The 17,263-nt window shown below is 39.3% G+C and overlaps 2 protein-coding genes across 5 annotated transcripts in view; one reads left to right on the forward strand and one right to left on the reverse strand.

Moving 5' to 3' along the window:
* The window catches only part of LOC124133732 (kinesin-like protein KIF3A), a 29,901-nt gene extending 27,167 nt beyond the window's left edge, over positions 1-2,734 (forward strand). For all 3 annotated transcript variants that reach the window (XM_046498238.2, XM_046498236.2, XM_046498237.2), the window contains one exon: positions 607-2,734. In XM_046498238.2, coding sequence (XP_046354194.1) covers positions 607-646 — 40 coding nt within the window. In that variant the 3' untranslated portion in view covers positions 647-2,734. The remainder of the gene's footprint in view (positions 1-606) is intronic.
* A 1,875-nt stretch (positions 2,735-4,609) lies between these two features.
* Positions 4,610-16,607, reverse strand: LOC124133734 (thyrotroph embryonic factor-like). 2 transcript variants are annotated; one of them, XM_046498240.2, is made up of 5 exons: positions 16,428-16,607; positions 14,666-15,079; positions 13,047-13,175; positions 11,886-11,968; positions 4,610-10,149 (listed from the first exon to the last, which is right to left on the reverse strand). In XM_046498240.2, the coding sequence occupies exons 1-5, from the start codon at positions 16,513-16,515 to the stop codon at positions 9,916-9,918; spliced, it is 948 nt and encodes a 315-aa protein (XP_046354196.2). In that variant the 5' UTR covers positions 16,516-16,607; the 3' UTR covers positions 4,610-9,915. The 2 variants fall into 2 exon arrangements, with proteins under 2 accessions (XP_046354196.2, XP_046354197.2); XM_046498241.2 differs by lacking the exon at positions 13,047-13,175 and adding an exon at positions 12,901-13,005 and having other exon boundaries at positions 7,073-10,149; positions 16,428-16,606.
* Positions 16,608-17,263: the final 656 nt, after the last annotated feature.

Genomic DNA, 17,263 nt, shown 5'->3' on the forward strand with positions numbered 1-17,263 from the left:
ATGAAACTGATGGTAGTAGGCAGTTTTGCCTCATTCAAGCAGGACCAGCAGAGGACTATTGAAATAAGTTGTCATTGTAAACAATGAAAATGGTGAGGTATCGTAAATGTATGTGTCTTTTAATTAAGAAATAAACAACTCGTGGTCATTGCTTATCATACCGTAAAACCCTGACGTAAAACTATTTACCCAGATTTAAATAATGATGACTACTTGAATAGAATCTGACCTCAGAAATGTCAGACAAGTCCATTTTACGAAGAGGTGGGTTAAGTTATGCATATTCTCACAATGGTCACGTCAAGTATCTATACCTTTTCTCCTGATACTGATTGTCATAGTTCTCCCACTGTTGGATGTGATCGTTCAGCCACTGTGTTCATCTGTGTAGCCCAACTACATCTATGGGGAACAATTTACTGGACACTTCCTTCTAAACAATAATGTCATCCAATATTTTACATCCACATTTTACATCATCAACAATCTCCTGAAATGACGTCATATCATATCATATCTATCTTATATTCGTTATTGAATGTATAATATAAATGCAGCCCGTGTGTTATGGCATAGGTTTCATATCTGACGAAAATTCCATTGCAGGAAGCGAAAGGAAAACGAACTGGAGACCTTGCTCCAGTGACTATTGTCAGGGGCATTCGCCCTGACTGTGTTCAAAGCAGTGTTGCTATGGGAACAGTTCCAGGAGAATGCCGTTGCCACAGTGCTGGCACACTAGAGCCGCCAGCCGAAGAGGAGTGAGTGAGTGCAGTACGGCGGATTCCTGTCAGGGCTAGACGCTGGAATTCCATGACAACACATCTAGCCTGTTTACTGTGATATCTTGCTTATGTCATGCACCAGTCATCAAATCACCAGATCATCTTCATGTTGTCCGATCTGTTGTGGCATTTATCCATGAGACAATTTATTTACTTCTTCTTACTTACAAATGTATCTGTCGTCATGATAAATGCCAAGAATGTTTACAGTCTGCATCTCGAACCAGTGACTCACTCCATTAAATTATGCTAGCCCATACAAGGTGGATATGCATCATGATACATGTCATGAAATAATGCTGAATTTGCAGCGCTGTGAAATGGGAAAGGTTTAATGTCTTGTTAGAATTTGACCTCCGTAGGTGATTTTTCTAATGGCTACGACCCAAAGGTTATTGACATCAGAGGATATCCTACAATGGTCGTATTCCACATAGACTTGGGGATTCTTTAGGGTAAGGATCTCAATATAGAAGTCTCACCATTTGTACTGCTGATCTTGAGGCAGTTGTGTGAAAAAAGCAAAAATTGCAAATTGTCTCCCCTTTGTCACCAGGGATTTCAGACAGTTAAAAGAACATGCACAATGCACCTCTGCTCTGAGGCTTTGGTCATCCGTATGCCAGTGTATGGATCTGGTTTTTAGAATGTTTCGTACCAATTGACTGAAAACAAGTCAGGTCTGCTACGCAGGAATGAGAAAACGAATTCTATGAGGTAAAAAGCTCTTTTCCCTATGTGTGAGTACTGTTGATGGTTATGATGAAACACGTCCTTGGTCTGTGTTGTAATGCATACCTGTTGTTTTTATCAGGGATTAAGTCTAATTTTTGTTGACCTTACCTCTTCCAGGATACAACATTATTAATTTGATAGCTTAATACAATAAAGTGTTGGAAAAATTCTGAAAAAAATCTTTCTGTTCAGTATTCAACATGTTTTAACATAATCTCAGTTGAAAGATCTGAAATAGTGTCACGTGATCTGCAGGGAACTCTCAACTGCACATTTGAGCAATATAAAGCTGTGAGGAGTATGTGAAGTGTTACCATGGTTACACAAAGACAGGAACAATATGCTTGTCTAATGTCTTTGTTATATAGATTAAGTTATCTCACCAGCTGTAACCATGGGAACCTTTTTTCTCAGATATGCTTTAACGGACAATTATATAAACTGATAATCCTTGTCTGTACATTTTGAAAGTGTAACTAGTTAGAGAAATAGAATTGTGTGGTGAGAATATATAATTTGGAATTGATAATTTACCTTTGATTCAACTGTCTCTAGTAATAATGAAATCCTTTTGTTTTCATTTTTACAAACTTTGTGATGACATGAACATATTTTCATGTTTGTTCGTGTATTTCTACAACAGCAATGTCATGTTTGAACAGAAGAAACATCACTTTTGATCAATTATTTCATCAAAATTAAGATTCACATTTCATGATGAAAGAATTTCAAATAGATTCTAATGTCAGATAAGTGAAGAAAATATACATTGTTTTTCGATGAAAACTTGATAATACAATATAAATTACAAACTTTCAGGCAACATCAGGAGAACTGAAACATTTCGTTCTCGGGAAACATCTGTTGAAAGCTGTAGTTGTATTCGTTAATATATAATGTGCTACTCATATGCTCAGCATTTTTAATTTCTTCCTGAAGCAAGATGGCAGTTTGTTCCCAAGATCCAGTGTCTATTTGCTGTATTTTGTGTGATGTTTCTCTTGTTTGAGTTGGAGCTAAGATGTGTGATAATGTACCTATCCTGTTACTAAGGACTCTATTTGTATTTGTTCATGTTTTACAAGTATACCATGTAACGCATAATGTGTCATTCACCCATTGTCACTTTTTACGTTTGTATATATGTGAAATCCACTGTAGATAATTCATAAGTTATTTGTAAGTTATCGAAAAGATAAAGAGCAAGAATCATACGTACATGATTTGATGTTGTTTATTTATCCAGCAAAGTGCATTATGTTGACTGAACAGTACACTGAAATCTCTGATTTGGGAAATCAAATTGAAAAACAGCAAAATGTTCTTCGGTATGGCTGAGAGTAAAAACACAGGATTTCCCCCATCGTATTAATGGTGGAAGAAAGCCATTAGGTCGTAGATCATAATCATGGCAAGTTGGTTGGTTGGTTTGTTGTTTAATGCCGCACTCAGCAATATTCCAGCTATATGACGGCGGTCTGTAGATAATCTTGTCTGGACCAGACAATCCATTGATTAATATCATCAGCATCGATCCACGCAATTGGGATCGATGACATGCATCAACCAAGTCAGCGAGCCTGACCACCCGATCCCGTTAGTCGCCTTTTACGGCAAGCATGGGATGCTGAAGACCTATTCTTCCCCGGAATCTTCACGGGTCCATGGCAAGTTGGGGTTAAATACCATGATCAGTTTCGGTGTAAATGTGAATTCCCTTGGCCCGCTGGCCTTGAGTAATGCTTATGGTAATGCAATGCAATGCAGTCATCCTGGCTATTCCATCTATCTATTTCCTGCTGAACTCTTGGCTGCTAATTCACTGAAGGAGGCGCATCAAATGCTGGACCAAAGCTCAAGTGACTGAAAGTCAAATGCACTTACATGTCAAATTGTCTGCCAGTCATTAACTTTTAAGTTTTGACAGCTCAAAAGGCACAAGGACAATGGAGCTAAACTTTGCATGTGTCTGAAAGATGCATGCGTAATTCCGATCTGTTTTGAAAAAGTCAGGTGAGCTTATGTCATGGCCTACTTGTCTGGCATCAGCGTCATCAATATCTTCTGTAAATGTCAACTCCTCAGCGAGTGAGTTTATTTTACGCAGCTTTGAACAATATTTCAGTCATATCACAGTGTGTCAGCTTAATGTGGGAGGAAAGCCCAAAGTGATACTGGTCTCGGACATTAACCACTTCGCTGAAACCCACGAGTACAGGTATGGCGCGGACAAACCTGATATATAACCGGGGCTAACCGGGATTCGAACCCACAACCATAGGAACAATAGACTCATTGTTTATAATTCTAAGAATACCTCCTGTACTTTGGCTGCAATATCACAAAACTAATCAGAGTGAGTGAGTGAGTTGGTTTTAACGCCGCTTTTAACATTATTCCAGTTATATCGCGGCGTGGGAGGAAAGCCCGAAGTGATGCAGGTCTCAGACGTTTACCACGTCAGTGAACCCCACGAGCACGGGTATGGTGCTGACAAACCTAGAAACATAATTGGGGCGAACCCACAATTATAGGTTTCTGGCGTGCCCAAGGGACGCAACTCTGCACAGCGAATCCCGGCGCCTTAGACGACTTGGCCACCCATGCCCCCACTAATCTTCAAGTCCTCTTCACTGTCTAATTGCTGTTTCCTACCCCGAAGGTGACAAATACTATAACCATATGCTCCTAAATTATGTGGTATGTAATATGTTCTGTGTGGATTTTAGATAGTAACATGGAAATCATGATTTAATGTCAGTTTTGTAGACGCTTGTTGTTTCTTTTCCTTAGTATTTATTTGTCTTTAACTTTTCCCTCATTTCTATCCAAAATATTGTTCCAGAAGAATTCAGAAGAGCTACAGAGCCTTGTGACTATTTTAAAAAAATCATTTGTGCTTTGGAATTTCCCAATAAGTATGGGCAACTGGGTAGCCTAGTGGTTAAAGCATTCGCTCATCACACCAAAGACCCGGCTTCGAATCCTGACATGGGTGCAATGTGATAATGCTGGAATATTGCAAAAAGCGGCATAAAACCATACTCACTCACTCACCCCCAATAAAAACAAAATACATGATTCTAACATAACATTACACAGTATGTTTATTTGACAACATCCTATCAATATATACACAAATCAACAAAAATATGCATGATATGAGTGACACTAAAATAGGACATTTTCATAGACTGAAAGGTCAATATCAAAACATGTAGTAGGGAACTCTAGCTCTGCAAAAGAAACTTAAACTGGCATTCACTTATTTCTTTGAGTTATTCTTTACTTTTCTCTTAGTGATGACCTTTCAAAAATATCTCAATTAATATTCAAGAAACATTCCAAGTGAGCTTCAGAGCCTTGTGTCTATTTTTTGCATAATCTTTAAATTTTGGTGCTTTAGTATTTCCTCAAAACGAAATATATATGCTTGAAACATTATGCAAATGAACACTCTAAGACTAAACAGTGTTTGACAACATCATATCACCTTAAACAAAATCTTAAATACATAGTATACTATAATAGACAGATGTAGTAGATGAATCAGGTAGGGTTGGAATTCTGGTTCTGCACAACAGAACTGGCATCAAGACCACATAATTAGTTTCCCAGCTAATTAAGCTCAGTTCATTATAGGTTACATTAGGGTGGGGTGTACCAATCCACTAGGGCTGGGACTGTAACTCTGGGGTACCCAGGTCTGGTGGGTACTGAGTAGGACCCAGGTACCTTCAGGACTACCCGGACCCTAGGTTAGTCACGTGATATATTGCTTAATCACAAAAATTATCTAGAACTCTATTGTTACGCTAATGTTCACATTTCTTTCTGACTATGCACCCATTCCTTCTGAATTTTCATATGGTTAAATAAAGATATAACTAGGTCAACTTCAATGTTTGTATGACCAGATTGTTTAATACATGTATCGAAGTACGTTTTGCCAGGGCTTTGGTAAAAGAATTCCCAATTGGACATTTTGTACCTATCTCTTGAGACCTACAGTTGGTACCCGGGTACGGTTGGGTAATAGGAGGGGTAGGTACCCGGGTAGTAAATTTGGACACGTCCCAGCCTTTCAATCCACTTATCTTAAAATACGAGAAGAGAAAAATAATCAGAATGACAATGCTGTTTTAATGCTACCCACTGTAAACATTACTGTGACAATTACCTAATCCAAGGAATGTTTATATGACTAAAACAGAAAATTATCAAATGATAATCGTCAAATTGGTTACAAGTCTAAATTTAGATTTGATATTTACAAGGACCAAAACCACTACCGATCCTAATCCAAACTGATATTTAAAAAATCCTGGACAATTCATTTTATTTTTTCAATAAAAAAAAAAAGCACACCCCAAAAAATAGTGTCTGGCCTTGGACAGAAAAAAATGCTGGTGAAATCAACGATGAAAGCAAATTTCTAAAGATCTCACTGCATCCATCAACCAAACAAGCAAGCTGCCAAATTATACAGAAAAGACAAAAGGACCACCACAAATTAAAACAGGAATGCACTGAGGTCTGTGTCATTGATCGAACAAGACAAACAAATGAATGATTTGATGGAGATCGCTTCATCGTCACAATTGAGTATCTTGCTATTGCCAGTAATGATGGCTCCATATACTCAGTCCCTTGCAATGACTTCTGAAATTGGGACAGGTTCTGATGATATAAAAATCTTTGTGGCAACAGATTAAAAACAAATGCAGTGTTAGAGCTTTCAACAAATCATCAGTCAAGTCAATCATATTTTATCTCATATGATCAAACTAATGATAACTGTCACCTTTCAAATGCAAATTGACAACAAATATACCGAGCATGCATTTAGTTAAACTATTTCACAAAATAACAAAACAACACAAAGAACAATATGTCAATAAGGCCTTTCATTTCTTATGAGTTGGTGTACAAAAAGTGGAATAATGTTTTAATTACATTATGAACTAATGAGAGAGAAAAAAGATATTATTGTAATCCGCATACATGGCGATTTTTATGACTTCTTTTGAGAGATCACGGCTCACTTGTATCCTCGCACTCATAAGGCCCCCCTTCCCCTGGTGGGGCACATTTCTTCCAAAAACAGCAGTGACTAAATCTTGTTTTTTCCCTTTTATCCTAATTGTAAAGTAACAAAAAATGTTTGTCAATTTATATTTTTTTTCTGTTTTCAAGTTTTGTTGGTAAGTCAGTCTCATAAACCAACTAAATAATATATACAAGGCCTAAGAGAAATATATAATGTTGAAAGAACGAGCAAAATGGACATAAATGAGTTCCAATGTAATGTAGGATGTATAACAGCGAACTCATACCATATGTAGTATACGACAAGAACACAGAGAAGATGAAAATAAAGCTTTGGGGTAAAGAACATCCTTCCCGGGAGATAGCCTCCTATAATGCCGGACAAACAAACCTGAGCATGGTGAGACTGCTATCTTGTCTTCATGCATCATATTTCACATGGTTTCTATATGTGAAAATGGAGGACTCGCTTGAACATTTAACAAAAATGTGAACGACAACTGTATAATATATTTCTTTATTATTCAATTAAAAATTTAACTTTGAGCACATCTTAAAAGAGAATCTAATTTTGCATTCTTGTTTACAATGACAAAGATAAAAAATACAAAAATATCATTTTCACAACTGATGTATGTATGGAAAACGCACGCCATTTACTCGTCTCTTAACTTATCTGAACCAGCAAATACAATGAGTTTCATAGTCACCACAATTAAGCCGAAACAAAAGCCTTTTTCAAAAGTTGATCCACCTGGAATACAATATGGAGAGTTATAATGCTTAGTTGCTTATTACTTATGTTAATAAAACAGGTCAACTGTGAATATTATTGAGATGGTATTCGATAGGCATAGACACTCTCAGACCTTTCTAGGGAAATCTCACATATCAGGTTGTATATTTAACAGCAAACAGTTGTAACAATACTAACAATATGTCAAAACAAATATTTCATGAACTGCAAAAGTAAATTTCAACTAGTCTAGACAGGGAAATGTTTCAATTTAGAATTGACTTCAATATGTTTTTACGTTAATACGTCCATAAATGCAAAAACATATTGAAGTCAATTCTTACAAATAAATATGTCAACAGTAATAACTTCACAGACTGCCTATCCAATCATTAACACACAAATAACTATAGACAACAATACAAAATCATCGACATTGTTCAGCGCAATAATGCAACAGAAGCCCCTCCCATTTCATATCAGCCTATCAAAGAGAAGTCTGTTGGTGGGCGTGGCTCAATTCTTTTTCAGTTTATGGAAACAATACATAAAAAGCTTGATCAGCCAAACAAATGCCACAGAATCACTGCAAATTATTTATTCAAATTATTAACTGAAAGCTAACAAATCGCATCGCCGTCATGAAATATGCTCTTGCAGTTAGGATAAGATCATGGTAACCCTACTGACTGAAATATACACATGAAAATGCAGTGGAACTCTACAGCTAAACACAATGGTAGCAACCAATGGACACACAGTATTGGCAGTACATGCACGTTCACACATGAAACGTGGCCATCTTTTCTAGCTACAAAAATAATTTTAGATCACAGATTACAATATGGGTATACTTTTAACATTTTCAAGTTAACAATAACTATAACATAATATAACAGATGCTGCTGTTTTCCTCTTAAGAGTTTGTGGAATCCTCCATATGAGCGAGTCAACCATCGCCACTACTTTTGTGATTGTCTACACTATGTTCCTCCATCTGCCGCGAATACATACAGTTGATCTCAGTTTAGTTGCTAGTTGCTATCAAGTGATGGCCTGGCTCAAGTTCGTGGCAAACTAGCAAGTACTGACCAATGAGCTATCAGGTTACATCTCAAAAAGGCCAACAATGTGTGCAACATTAGCTCCACACATTGCTTCAGTGTCAGGCAATGGTAGGATTCACACAAAGTCTGTGCACGGAGTTTGGCTCATTTGGCATCCTTGAGTTATACACGGTTTCATTTCTTTCTTACCGTAACAGACCCATGTCAGCCGTATTTACTAACAGCAATGGATAAACAGTGTCATATTATATTAGCAAGTGGCATCATGGTACACATTACACATTGCACAGCAGTCAGAGTAGGACTTCAGCCTCCTAGAACAGGATTTCAGTTATATCATAGTGTCAGCTGAAGGCTTTTGTCTGTTATTTTCATTTGAAATTTGACCGATGAAATTGTCTGTAAATCAAGTACGTTATTTTCTTGTGTATAGTGCACAATTGAGTATAATGCACACATACCATTCTTGGGTTTCAAGGAAACATATCTATATTTGTAAATTGTGCACAGTCAAACACTACATTGTATCACTTCAGATGACAAATATCAGATAACAAACTTTGTACATGAAAACGTGAAACATGTGATAAAACCCTGAACATGATGATTTACAATTTCAAGTGTGTTGACTGTATGCAAGGTTTTTTTACTTTTACCAGATTTTTCCAAAATAAGATATGATAAAGTTTACATGTGGAACGGGTCACCATCAGGGGCTTCTCGTGGACTTTCTATTTTGATCGCAAAAACATTAAGTTGACATATAACAGTCAAACTAACAAAGTTCATTTCAAAGACCTTAATTTGTATTTACCATATGCTAGACTTCTTACAAATCTGACTAAGATTTGTTTTAAAGCGTTGGTAGTGGCAATCTGACCGTGGTTGCTGTAAATAATGATGAATTGGTACGATCTGCCCATCTGCCAAACACCATTTCACCAAAATAATGTAACACTATTAAATGATATCTTGAATATAATTAATATAAGATTAAGTACAGATAAACATTCTTTCTAACCAGATAGTGTGATATCAGGACTATGTTGCATACTTCGGTACGCATTTGTAACAATAGATACAGTGTAGCAAGCTCACAATTATATCTTTGTGTTGAGAAAAATAATCAAAACTGGATGTATGTGTGTATTAAGTGCACCCTACTACATACTACATCATTTTAAAAAACAGTGAGCACTATACACAAGAAAATACAGTAACAAAAAAATACAAACGACATATCTTGAACTGTACCGACTATTATTCAGTCAACATGGACTCAACCCACACTGTACTCTTGGAATGATGCACTTGTTAGGCCAAGAAACAAACAACATGACAAGGCACAACGTGTAACAGCTACTCGTCTGCAACAGTGTAGAACTAGCTCACCATGAGAGGGTAAGCATGGATGATCAACAGTCTCATAACCTATCCTCCTGTTCACAGCATCATTCAGTGGACAAGTCCACAACCAGTCACTCCTCCTTCCAATCATCACTGTACAATCTTTATTGAGACTGATCAACGGAAACGTTTTCTTTTATGATTTTCCGGACTCATACTTGGCCATTGAGATCTTCATTTGTGAGTTTTCTTTCTTTACTTTTTCAAGCTCATCGCGAAGAACTGAGTTTTCCTTCTCCAAGAATGCAGCTCTCATGGCTATCTGGTTCTCCTTGATGCGTCTGGCGTCCCGGGATCGTTTTGCTGCGACATTGTTCTTCTTCCTCCGACACCAGTACTTGTCATCCTTGTTGTCGTCGGGGACAAAGATCTGGAAGTACATTGCAGTGACTTTACAATATGGAACATGGTTTGTTTGCTATTGGTTTTTGGTTTACAGTCACCATGGTTACAGCTACATCATGACTGCAAATAATGGGGTCAGTTCCAGACAAACTAAGGGTAAATATATGATCAACCTCCTGGATGTTTGGGGTAGAATGACACACAATCAACCAGTGGGGTCAGACAATCAACCAGCAGGGTCACACAGTCAACCCACTTTGTCACACAATCAACCCACTTGGTCACACAATCAACCAGTGGGGTCACACAAGCAACGCACTTGGTCACACTATCAACCCACTTGGTCACACAATCAACCAGCTGGGTCCACACAATCAACCCACTTGGTCACACAATCAACCCACTTGGTCAGACAATCAACCAGCTGGGTCACACAAACAACCCACTTGGTCACACAATCAACCAGCTGGGTCACACAATCAACCAGCTGGGTCACACAAACAACCCACTTGGTCACACACTCAACCCACTTGGTCACACACTCAACCCACTTGGTCACACAATCAACCCATTAGGTCACACAATCAACCCACTTGGTCAGACAACCAACCCATTAGGTCACACAATCAACCAGCAGTGTTACACAATCAACCCACTTGGTCACACAAACAACCCACTTGGTCACACAATCAACCCACTTGGTCACACAATCAACCCATTAGGTCACACAATCAACCACCAGTGTTACACAATCAACCCACTTGGTCACACAAACAACCCACTTGGTCACACAATCAACCCACTTGGTCACACAATCAACCAGTGGGGTCACACAATCAACCAGCAGGGTCACACAAGCAACGCACTTGGTCACACTATCAACCCACTTGGTCACACAATCAACCAGCTAGGTCCACACAATCAACCCACTTGGTCACACAATCAACCCACTTGGTCAGACAATCAACCAGCTGGGTCAGACAATCAACCAGCTGGGTCAGACAATCAACCCTCTTGGTCACACAATCAACCCACTTGGTCACACAATCAACCCACTTGGTCACACAATCAACCCACTTGGTCAGACAATCAACCAGCTGGGTCACACAAACAACCCACTTGGTCACACAAACAACCCACTTGGTCACACAATCAACCCACTTGGTCAGACAATCAACCAGCTGGGTCACACAATCAACCCACTTGGTCACACAATCAACCCATTAGGTCACACAATCAACCAGCAGTGTTACACAATCAACCCACTTGGTCAGACAATCAACCCACTTGGTCATACAATCAACCCACTTGGTCAGACAATCAACCAGCTGGGTCACACAATCAACCCACTTGGTCAGACAATCAACCAGCTGGGTCACACAAACAACCCACTTGGTCACACAGTCAACCAGCTGGGTCACACAATCAACCAGCTGTGTCACAGGTAGGATTAACCTCACACAGCTTTGTCTCTCTGTCAAAAAACAGCAGTAAGTGCATTAAGGAGTAATCCAGGAGACGTTAAAATATCGAAGCATTACAGCCTGTTTCTAATTGTTGGTCTTGCTGTAATACAGGTTACTTCTACAAAGCCATAACATTAGTTATTAGATATATGTATTACATGAATTAGGAAATGTTTTGTCCCAAATTGGGATTTTTTTTATTGACATTTGCTGCGGACTTGGGGCCAAATATTGGCCTCTGAGCAGGTCAAGATAAATACCTAGGTAATGGTTGTCAAGAAAAATGTTGTTCTACCTTTCTTGATTTCTTTATCATTGGCTGAGGTTTCAACTCCTCTTCTGAAAATACCCTCTTACGAGGATCAAAGTTCTCTTGACCTGGAAAAAACAAGACAAGTCATTTCAATTCCTCGATCCAGTGTCTTTGGTAATGGTAGGTATTCATGAGCGGTTCTCGACATACAACAAATGGGGATGCATGTCGCGTAGCAGGAAGATTATTGCTTTTACATAGCAATGTGCACACATGGTGCACGCTTGCAATTATCTGGACTAATGACAGTTTTATGGAGACATACCAAGTTCTCATGTTTTGTAAAAGGTTCGAATATCATGAAATGGATTATCACGTGATGTCTTGATTCTCATGTGCTATCTTGATATGGATTCTCATGTTTTGTAATCGGCTCTAGGTTTCAGTGAGTGAGTGAGTGAGTGAGTGAGTGAGGTTTTACACCGCTTTTAGCAATATTCCAGCAATATCACGGCAGGGGACGCCACAAATGGGCATCGAACATTGTACCCATTTTGGGAAACGAACCTGGGTCTTCAGTGTGACGAGCGAACGCTTTAACCACGAGGCTACCCCACTGCCCTGACAGAACTTTCAGATAAAGCGTAGCTCTACCTGTCTCACTCTCAGTCATTGGGCAAATCACAACCCCTCAGGTGAAGAAAATAAATCACTTTCAATAAAAATAGATTTACACAAATAACCCTCAGGACCCAGTGAATGTCTTGTGTTGTCATGGTGGTGCAAGTATGAGGACCTAAGTTTCTTGAATAACAGTGTTATAGCTAATACGGTACACATGGTAACAGGGATAAATGAGTATAATTTAGCCAGTCAAGTCCATCCATACTAGTGGTTCATGTATTAGAGATAGATCTTGCCAGAAAACAATCATTCCTTCTCAGTTTTCACAAGTCGCAGACCAACAGACTATGGTCCATGTCTTACCCAGGGAAATAAGGTATATCTCACAATCTGAAAAGCAGAAAGCAACCAAGATAAAATGAATCTGTTTTACCTTCGATATTAACGAGAGTCAAATCATCTGAAGACACAGGAAAGTCAACAGATTTAGGACTGGCTGCTGGACTTCCTACAGGACTGTAAGCTGCTGAGGAGGTCACTATAAAGTAGGAAAACATGGGTCAGAAAAACAATACACACCTGGTATGCTCACCAAAGCCAAATCAGGAGGTGAAAGGGCAAAGTCTACTCTACATGCTCTAGGCCCGGGCCCACTCGTGTACGACGACTCAGTGGCCTTGGATTCACCAAGCTTACTTTCTGTTGGAGCTGAAAAGGATGCAATAGCACATCTTAGTGGCTACAGAGGATCAGTGAGTGAGTGAGTATGGTTTTACGCCGCTTTTAGCAATATTCCAGCAATATCACGGCGGGGGACACCAGAAATGGGCTTCACACATTGTACCCATGTCGGGAATCGAACCCGGGTCTTCGGCGTGACGAGCGAACGCTTTAACCACTAGGCTACCCGACCGCCCCTACAGAGGATCAGATACTACAAGGAGAGAGTTGGGTTTAACGCTGCTTTTAACAGTATTCCAGTTATATCATGATAAGCATGTCAGTTTGATGTTGAAGGAAAGCCTGATGTGATGTCTTACACATTTAGCAATTTGGTGAAACCCACAAGCATGAGTATGGTACTGACAAACCTAGAAACATAAAGGGGGCGAATCAGGATTCAAAAACATGATCATAGGTTTCCCATACAGGAGAAAAACTAGTTTAGAGTACTTATAATAAATGTTGCACAGTCCAGTGTTCATTTTTTGCAACAAAAATAGCACTGTCAGTCTGCATAGTCCATCACTCATAGAAATAATGGCTAGACAGGATGGCTATGATAAAGTCAGTGAGTGCTTTTCAGCTACTTTTAGCAGTATTCCAGCAATATCATGGCAGGGGGATACCGGAAAAGAGCTTCACACATTGTACATAAGTGGAGAATCAAACCTGGGTCTTCGGTGTGACGAGCGAACGCTTTTTCGACTGTCATAAAACTGGTTTTATATTTGAATCTGGATAAACCATAAATCTTAGATTGTTAATATTACATTTACAGTTATGACAAGAGCCCCCGGATTTTCATACTTAATTCCAAAACACTGCGGGAATTCCAGGTTAGAGCAAACCCGGTAAGCTATGCTGGTCGTAAGGGGTCTTGGATGTCTTAGACTTTATCTCGGTCCATTCACTGACAATGCAGCTCACTCTCCTTTCCAGAGTTCCATGCAGCCAGCATAGTACCTCTGCCACTGGCCAGCGCCATGTGATGATGCGTCACATCTTACAAAGTCCAGATATTGCATATGTTTTTCATCTGTTTCATTTTTGACAAGTCTATATATCTAGATAAACATATGTCACAGAATGGTTAACTTTCATTGAGAAAATATCCTAAATCGTGAAAAACTATTTCTATTTGCGTAGTTATCCTATTTTTACATTGGTTGTAGGGCATCACGTGCTGTCATCGAAGCCCTACGGAGAGCTAGCGATACAGTCACTTTGATATGTACATATGCATTGTCATGCAACTCGCAGTTGTAGTAGCGTATCTATATAATTATGCAAAACAATATGAAGAGTGCCCCCAAATACTTGCATTAGTCCATTCTATTCTGATTTCTGAAAAAGCGTGATTGTTTACAAACAAGAGAAAAGTCTGGTCACGTGATATGCAAATTAGCCTGTGGCAGTGGTGTTATGCTAAGCCAGCACTGCACTGGAGTGTGAATGCAACGACATACGACAGATACCTGATGCTGGTGATGCCGGTTGGCTATCATACGTGGCAACAGGGGCAACTGGGGACACAGGCTGTGGCTGTGGCGGTGACTGAGGCGGCGACTGTGGAGGTGACTGTGGAGATGGCAGTGGAAATGGCTGAATATGACTCGGAGGCGAGGCAGGGGGCAAAGGTGATGCTTTGGGGCTTCGTTGGCCTTTGTTGGACTGGCTTGAGGATGACTGGGAGTCGCTGAGCTCAGCCTCATTCAAGACATTGTCCAGATTGATGGGGATGCCATTTTCTGACAGGAACTCATCCAGATCCATGTATTCCAAATTGAAGTCTGTATTGTCATAGGTCTTCTCCCACAAACTAGGGCCAAGGAAGGCCGACCCAGAATCATACAGGCCATCTTTGCCAACTTTCTTGTCCTTCTCTGCAGCTGGAACAGTCAAAATATTTCAAAACTACACACGTGAAACTAATACGGGTATCAGTGGTTCTGGTGCTGACAAACCTAATAGTATCAACATCAGGGCGAATGTGGGATTCAAACTTAGGTTTCGGATACACTTCAGGGATGCAATGATTTACAATGCCATATTTAACTGGGCTGCCAGTGTTGAAACAAAAGCTAATAAATTCATTTAAAATTCATTCAATATCTGACCAACTTAACAACAATAAGCATTCCTAGAGGTGTAAGAATACAGTGGGGTCGCGATATGATACATATCCCGATACTATGAGTGTGATACAATTTGTATCCCGAAACAGTACTTTCATTTGGCTAGTCATGACAACTTAGGCCTAATAAAAATACACATGTGGTTTTGAATTAGTAGTAGGACCATACACTAATGCATTGCGATGTTCTACTTCTCGATAAAAGTATCGATCACAGCTGACACATAGTAAAAAGTATTGATTCTTACCCTAAATGTTTGCTTAAAAAACTTTTACACCAAATACTAGAAGTGAAAATAAGTGAAAATAAGTGAAAACGATGGATAAGAGCAAATATAAGTTTCAGTTCAGATGTCATTTCAAAATCAGTTCATATGTCGATAAAACTGATTTGTTAAGAGTTACATATGCACTTATTTACACCTTCTACACTGCTGGGTTGTGTTTTTTTCTTCAAATATACAGACTGTGATGTCAATTTAAGGTTCTAAAGCTCATTCAATCTTGTCCTAGACTCAACTCTCTGTGAAACAGTGTCCCGATATAATTTTAGTCCGACTCCGAGCAATAATTTTATATAATCTAATAATGAGGGCACGGGTTCTGTCAATACCTACATAATGTACGTCAGGGTCAATATATATGTCATTTGGAGTTGGCATAAATTCCTCAACACTCTACACCTAAATAACACAAGAATCAAAGGAAAGTGTGGGCCTACAGCTATATCGACTTAGAAGTAAGTTATTTAACCGCAATCAGGTCTGCGGCCATGCCATAGGCTTTCAGGTACATATGTACCTGCCCACATTTGACCTATATCACTGCGAAGTCACGTTGGAGTAAGTGTGAATGACAACAATCAAACAAAATCACTAAATCAATCCCGGATATGTATCATGAACAAACTACCCCTTGTTATTGTAGTGTACGACGTAGAAACATGAACCATTTTGAATGCTGAAACTGACATGCAACGAAGCGCAGGGGTCTATGCGGATATATCATTTATACTCCAGTGTGATATCACACTGGCGATGGTGGTAGATTTTCTAGATGTAAACCAGGCCGCTGGAGCGCCCAAACTGACAATAAATACTCACTGTTCGCTACCGGCGGGCTTTGAAGTTCTGGGTTCTCTAGAAGTGCCTTAAGAGTCAAACCACTATTTAACATTCCGTAATTTGCCATTTTTCGAGTTTTCTGTCTGTGAGCGCTAATCCTTCTCAACCCTCGATAGACGATGCGTTTTGTTACTACAGTGCGTTCAACCAATCAGAATGCAAATACGGGGATCATGTGACCTGGTGTACGATTGGCGAAACATGACGACAGCTCAAGGCTGCAAGCACGTTTTGGCCATGTGAGCCGGGGGTTATTTTTCTGACCCTAGAAGCGACCTTGGACAAGTGTGGCTTCAGGTGGTCAATAACCCGTGGAGTGAAGAGCTATCAGTTTGGGCAGCTTTGTTGTGCGGTTGAGACATTTCTCGTATACATATTGATAAGATCTGTCTCCTTTATGTGGATGACAGGTTCAATAATCATCATGTTTTCCAGATAATAATGACGAGGCCGACGGGAATGTACAATGTGGTTAAATTATTATTCGTGTGATGTAGATGCATAGGTAGTATATCTATATATCAGGAATATCTACTTGTCCATGTCAATCCTACATTTGACATTTTAAAATAAGGTGCCAGACTTGGTACGCTGGATGCCGAGACCTGTTTGTGAAATAATATTCCGGATGCCGCTGTGGAGGCCAATGTTTCCAATGTTGTTGTTTTTGTGAAATTTGTTTTTCCGTCATTTATTTTCCAAAGAATAACAAATCAATAAAATATTTAGCCCCAAGTTTATAAGCACGCAGGATCATGCCTTCTATGTGAAAATCCTATGCTAATATTTACTTATACCAGTGTCGCGCGCGCGCG

This window comes from Haliotis rufescens, unplaced genomic scaffold (assembly GCF_023055435.1).
Source record: "Haliotis rufescens isolate VD_foot unplaced genomic scaffold, xgHalRufe1.0.p SCAF_7, whole genome shotgun sequence".
Classification (NCBI taxonomy): Eukaryota; Metazoa; Mollusca; class Gastropoda; order Lepetellida; family Haliotidae; genus Haliotis; species Haliotis rufescens.

Excerpts from the sequence above, each read along its gene's own strand:
- LOC124133734 (XM_046498240.2), bottom strand. The coding sequence starts at position 16,515 with ATGGCAAATTACGGAATGTTAAATAGTGGTTTGACTCTTAAGGCACTT. Across the intron at positions 15,080-16,427 it reads AAGCCCGCCGGTAGCGAACA|CTGCAGAGAAGGACAAGAAA; the intron begins GTGAGTATTTAT and ends TGACTGTTCCAG. Across the intron at positions 13,176-14,665 it reads ACCGGCATCACCAGCATCAG|CTCCAACAGAAAGTAAGCTT; the intron begins GTATCTGTCGTA and ends CATCCTTTTCAG.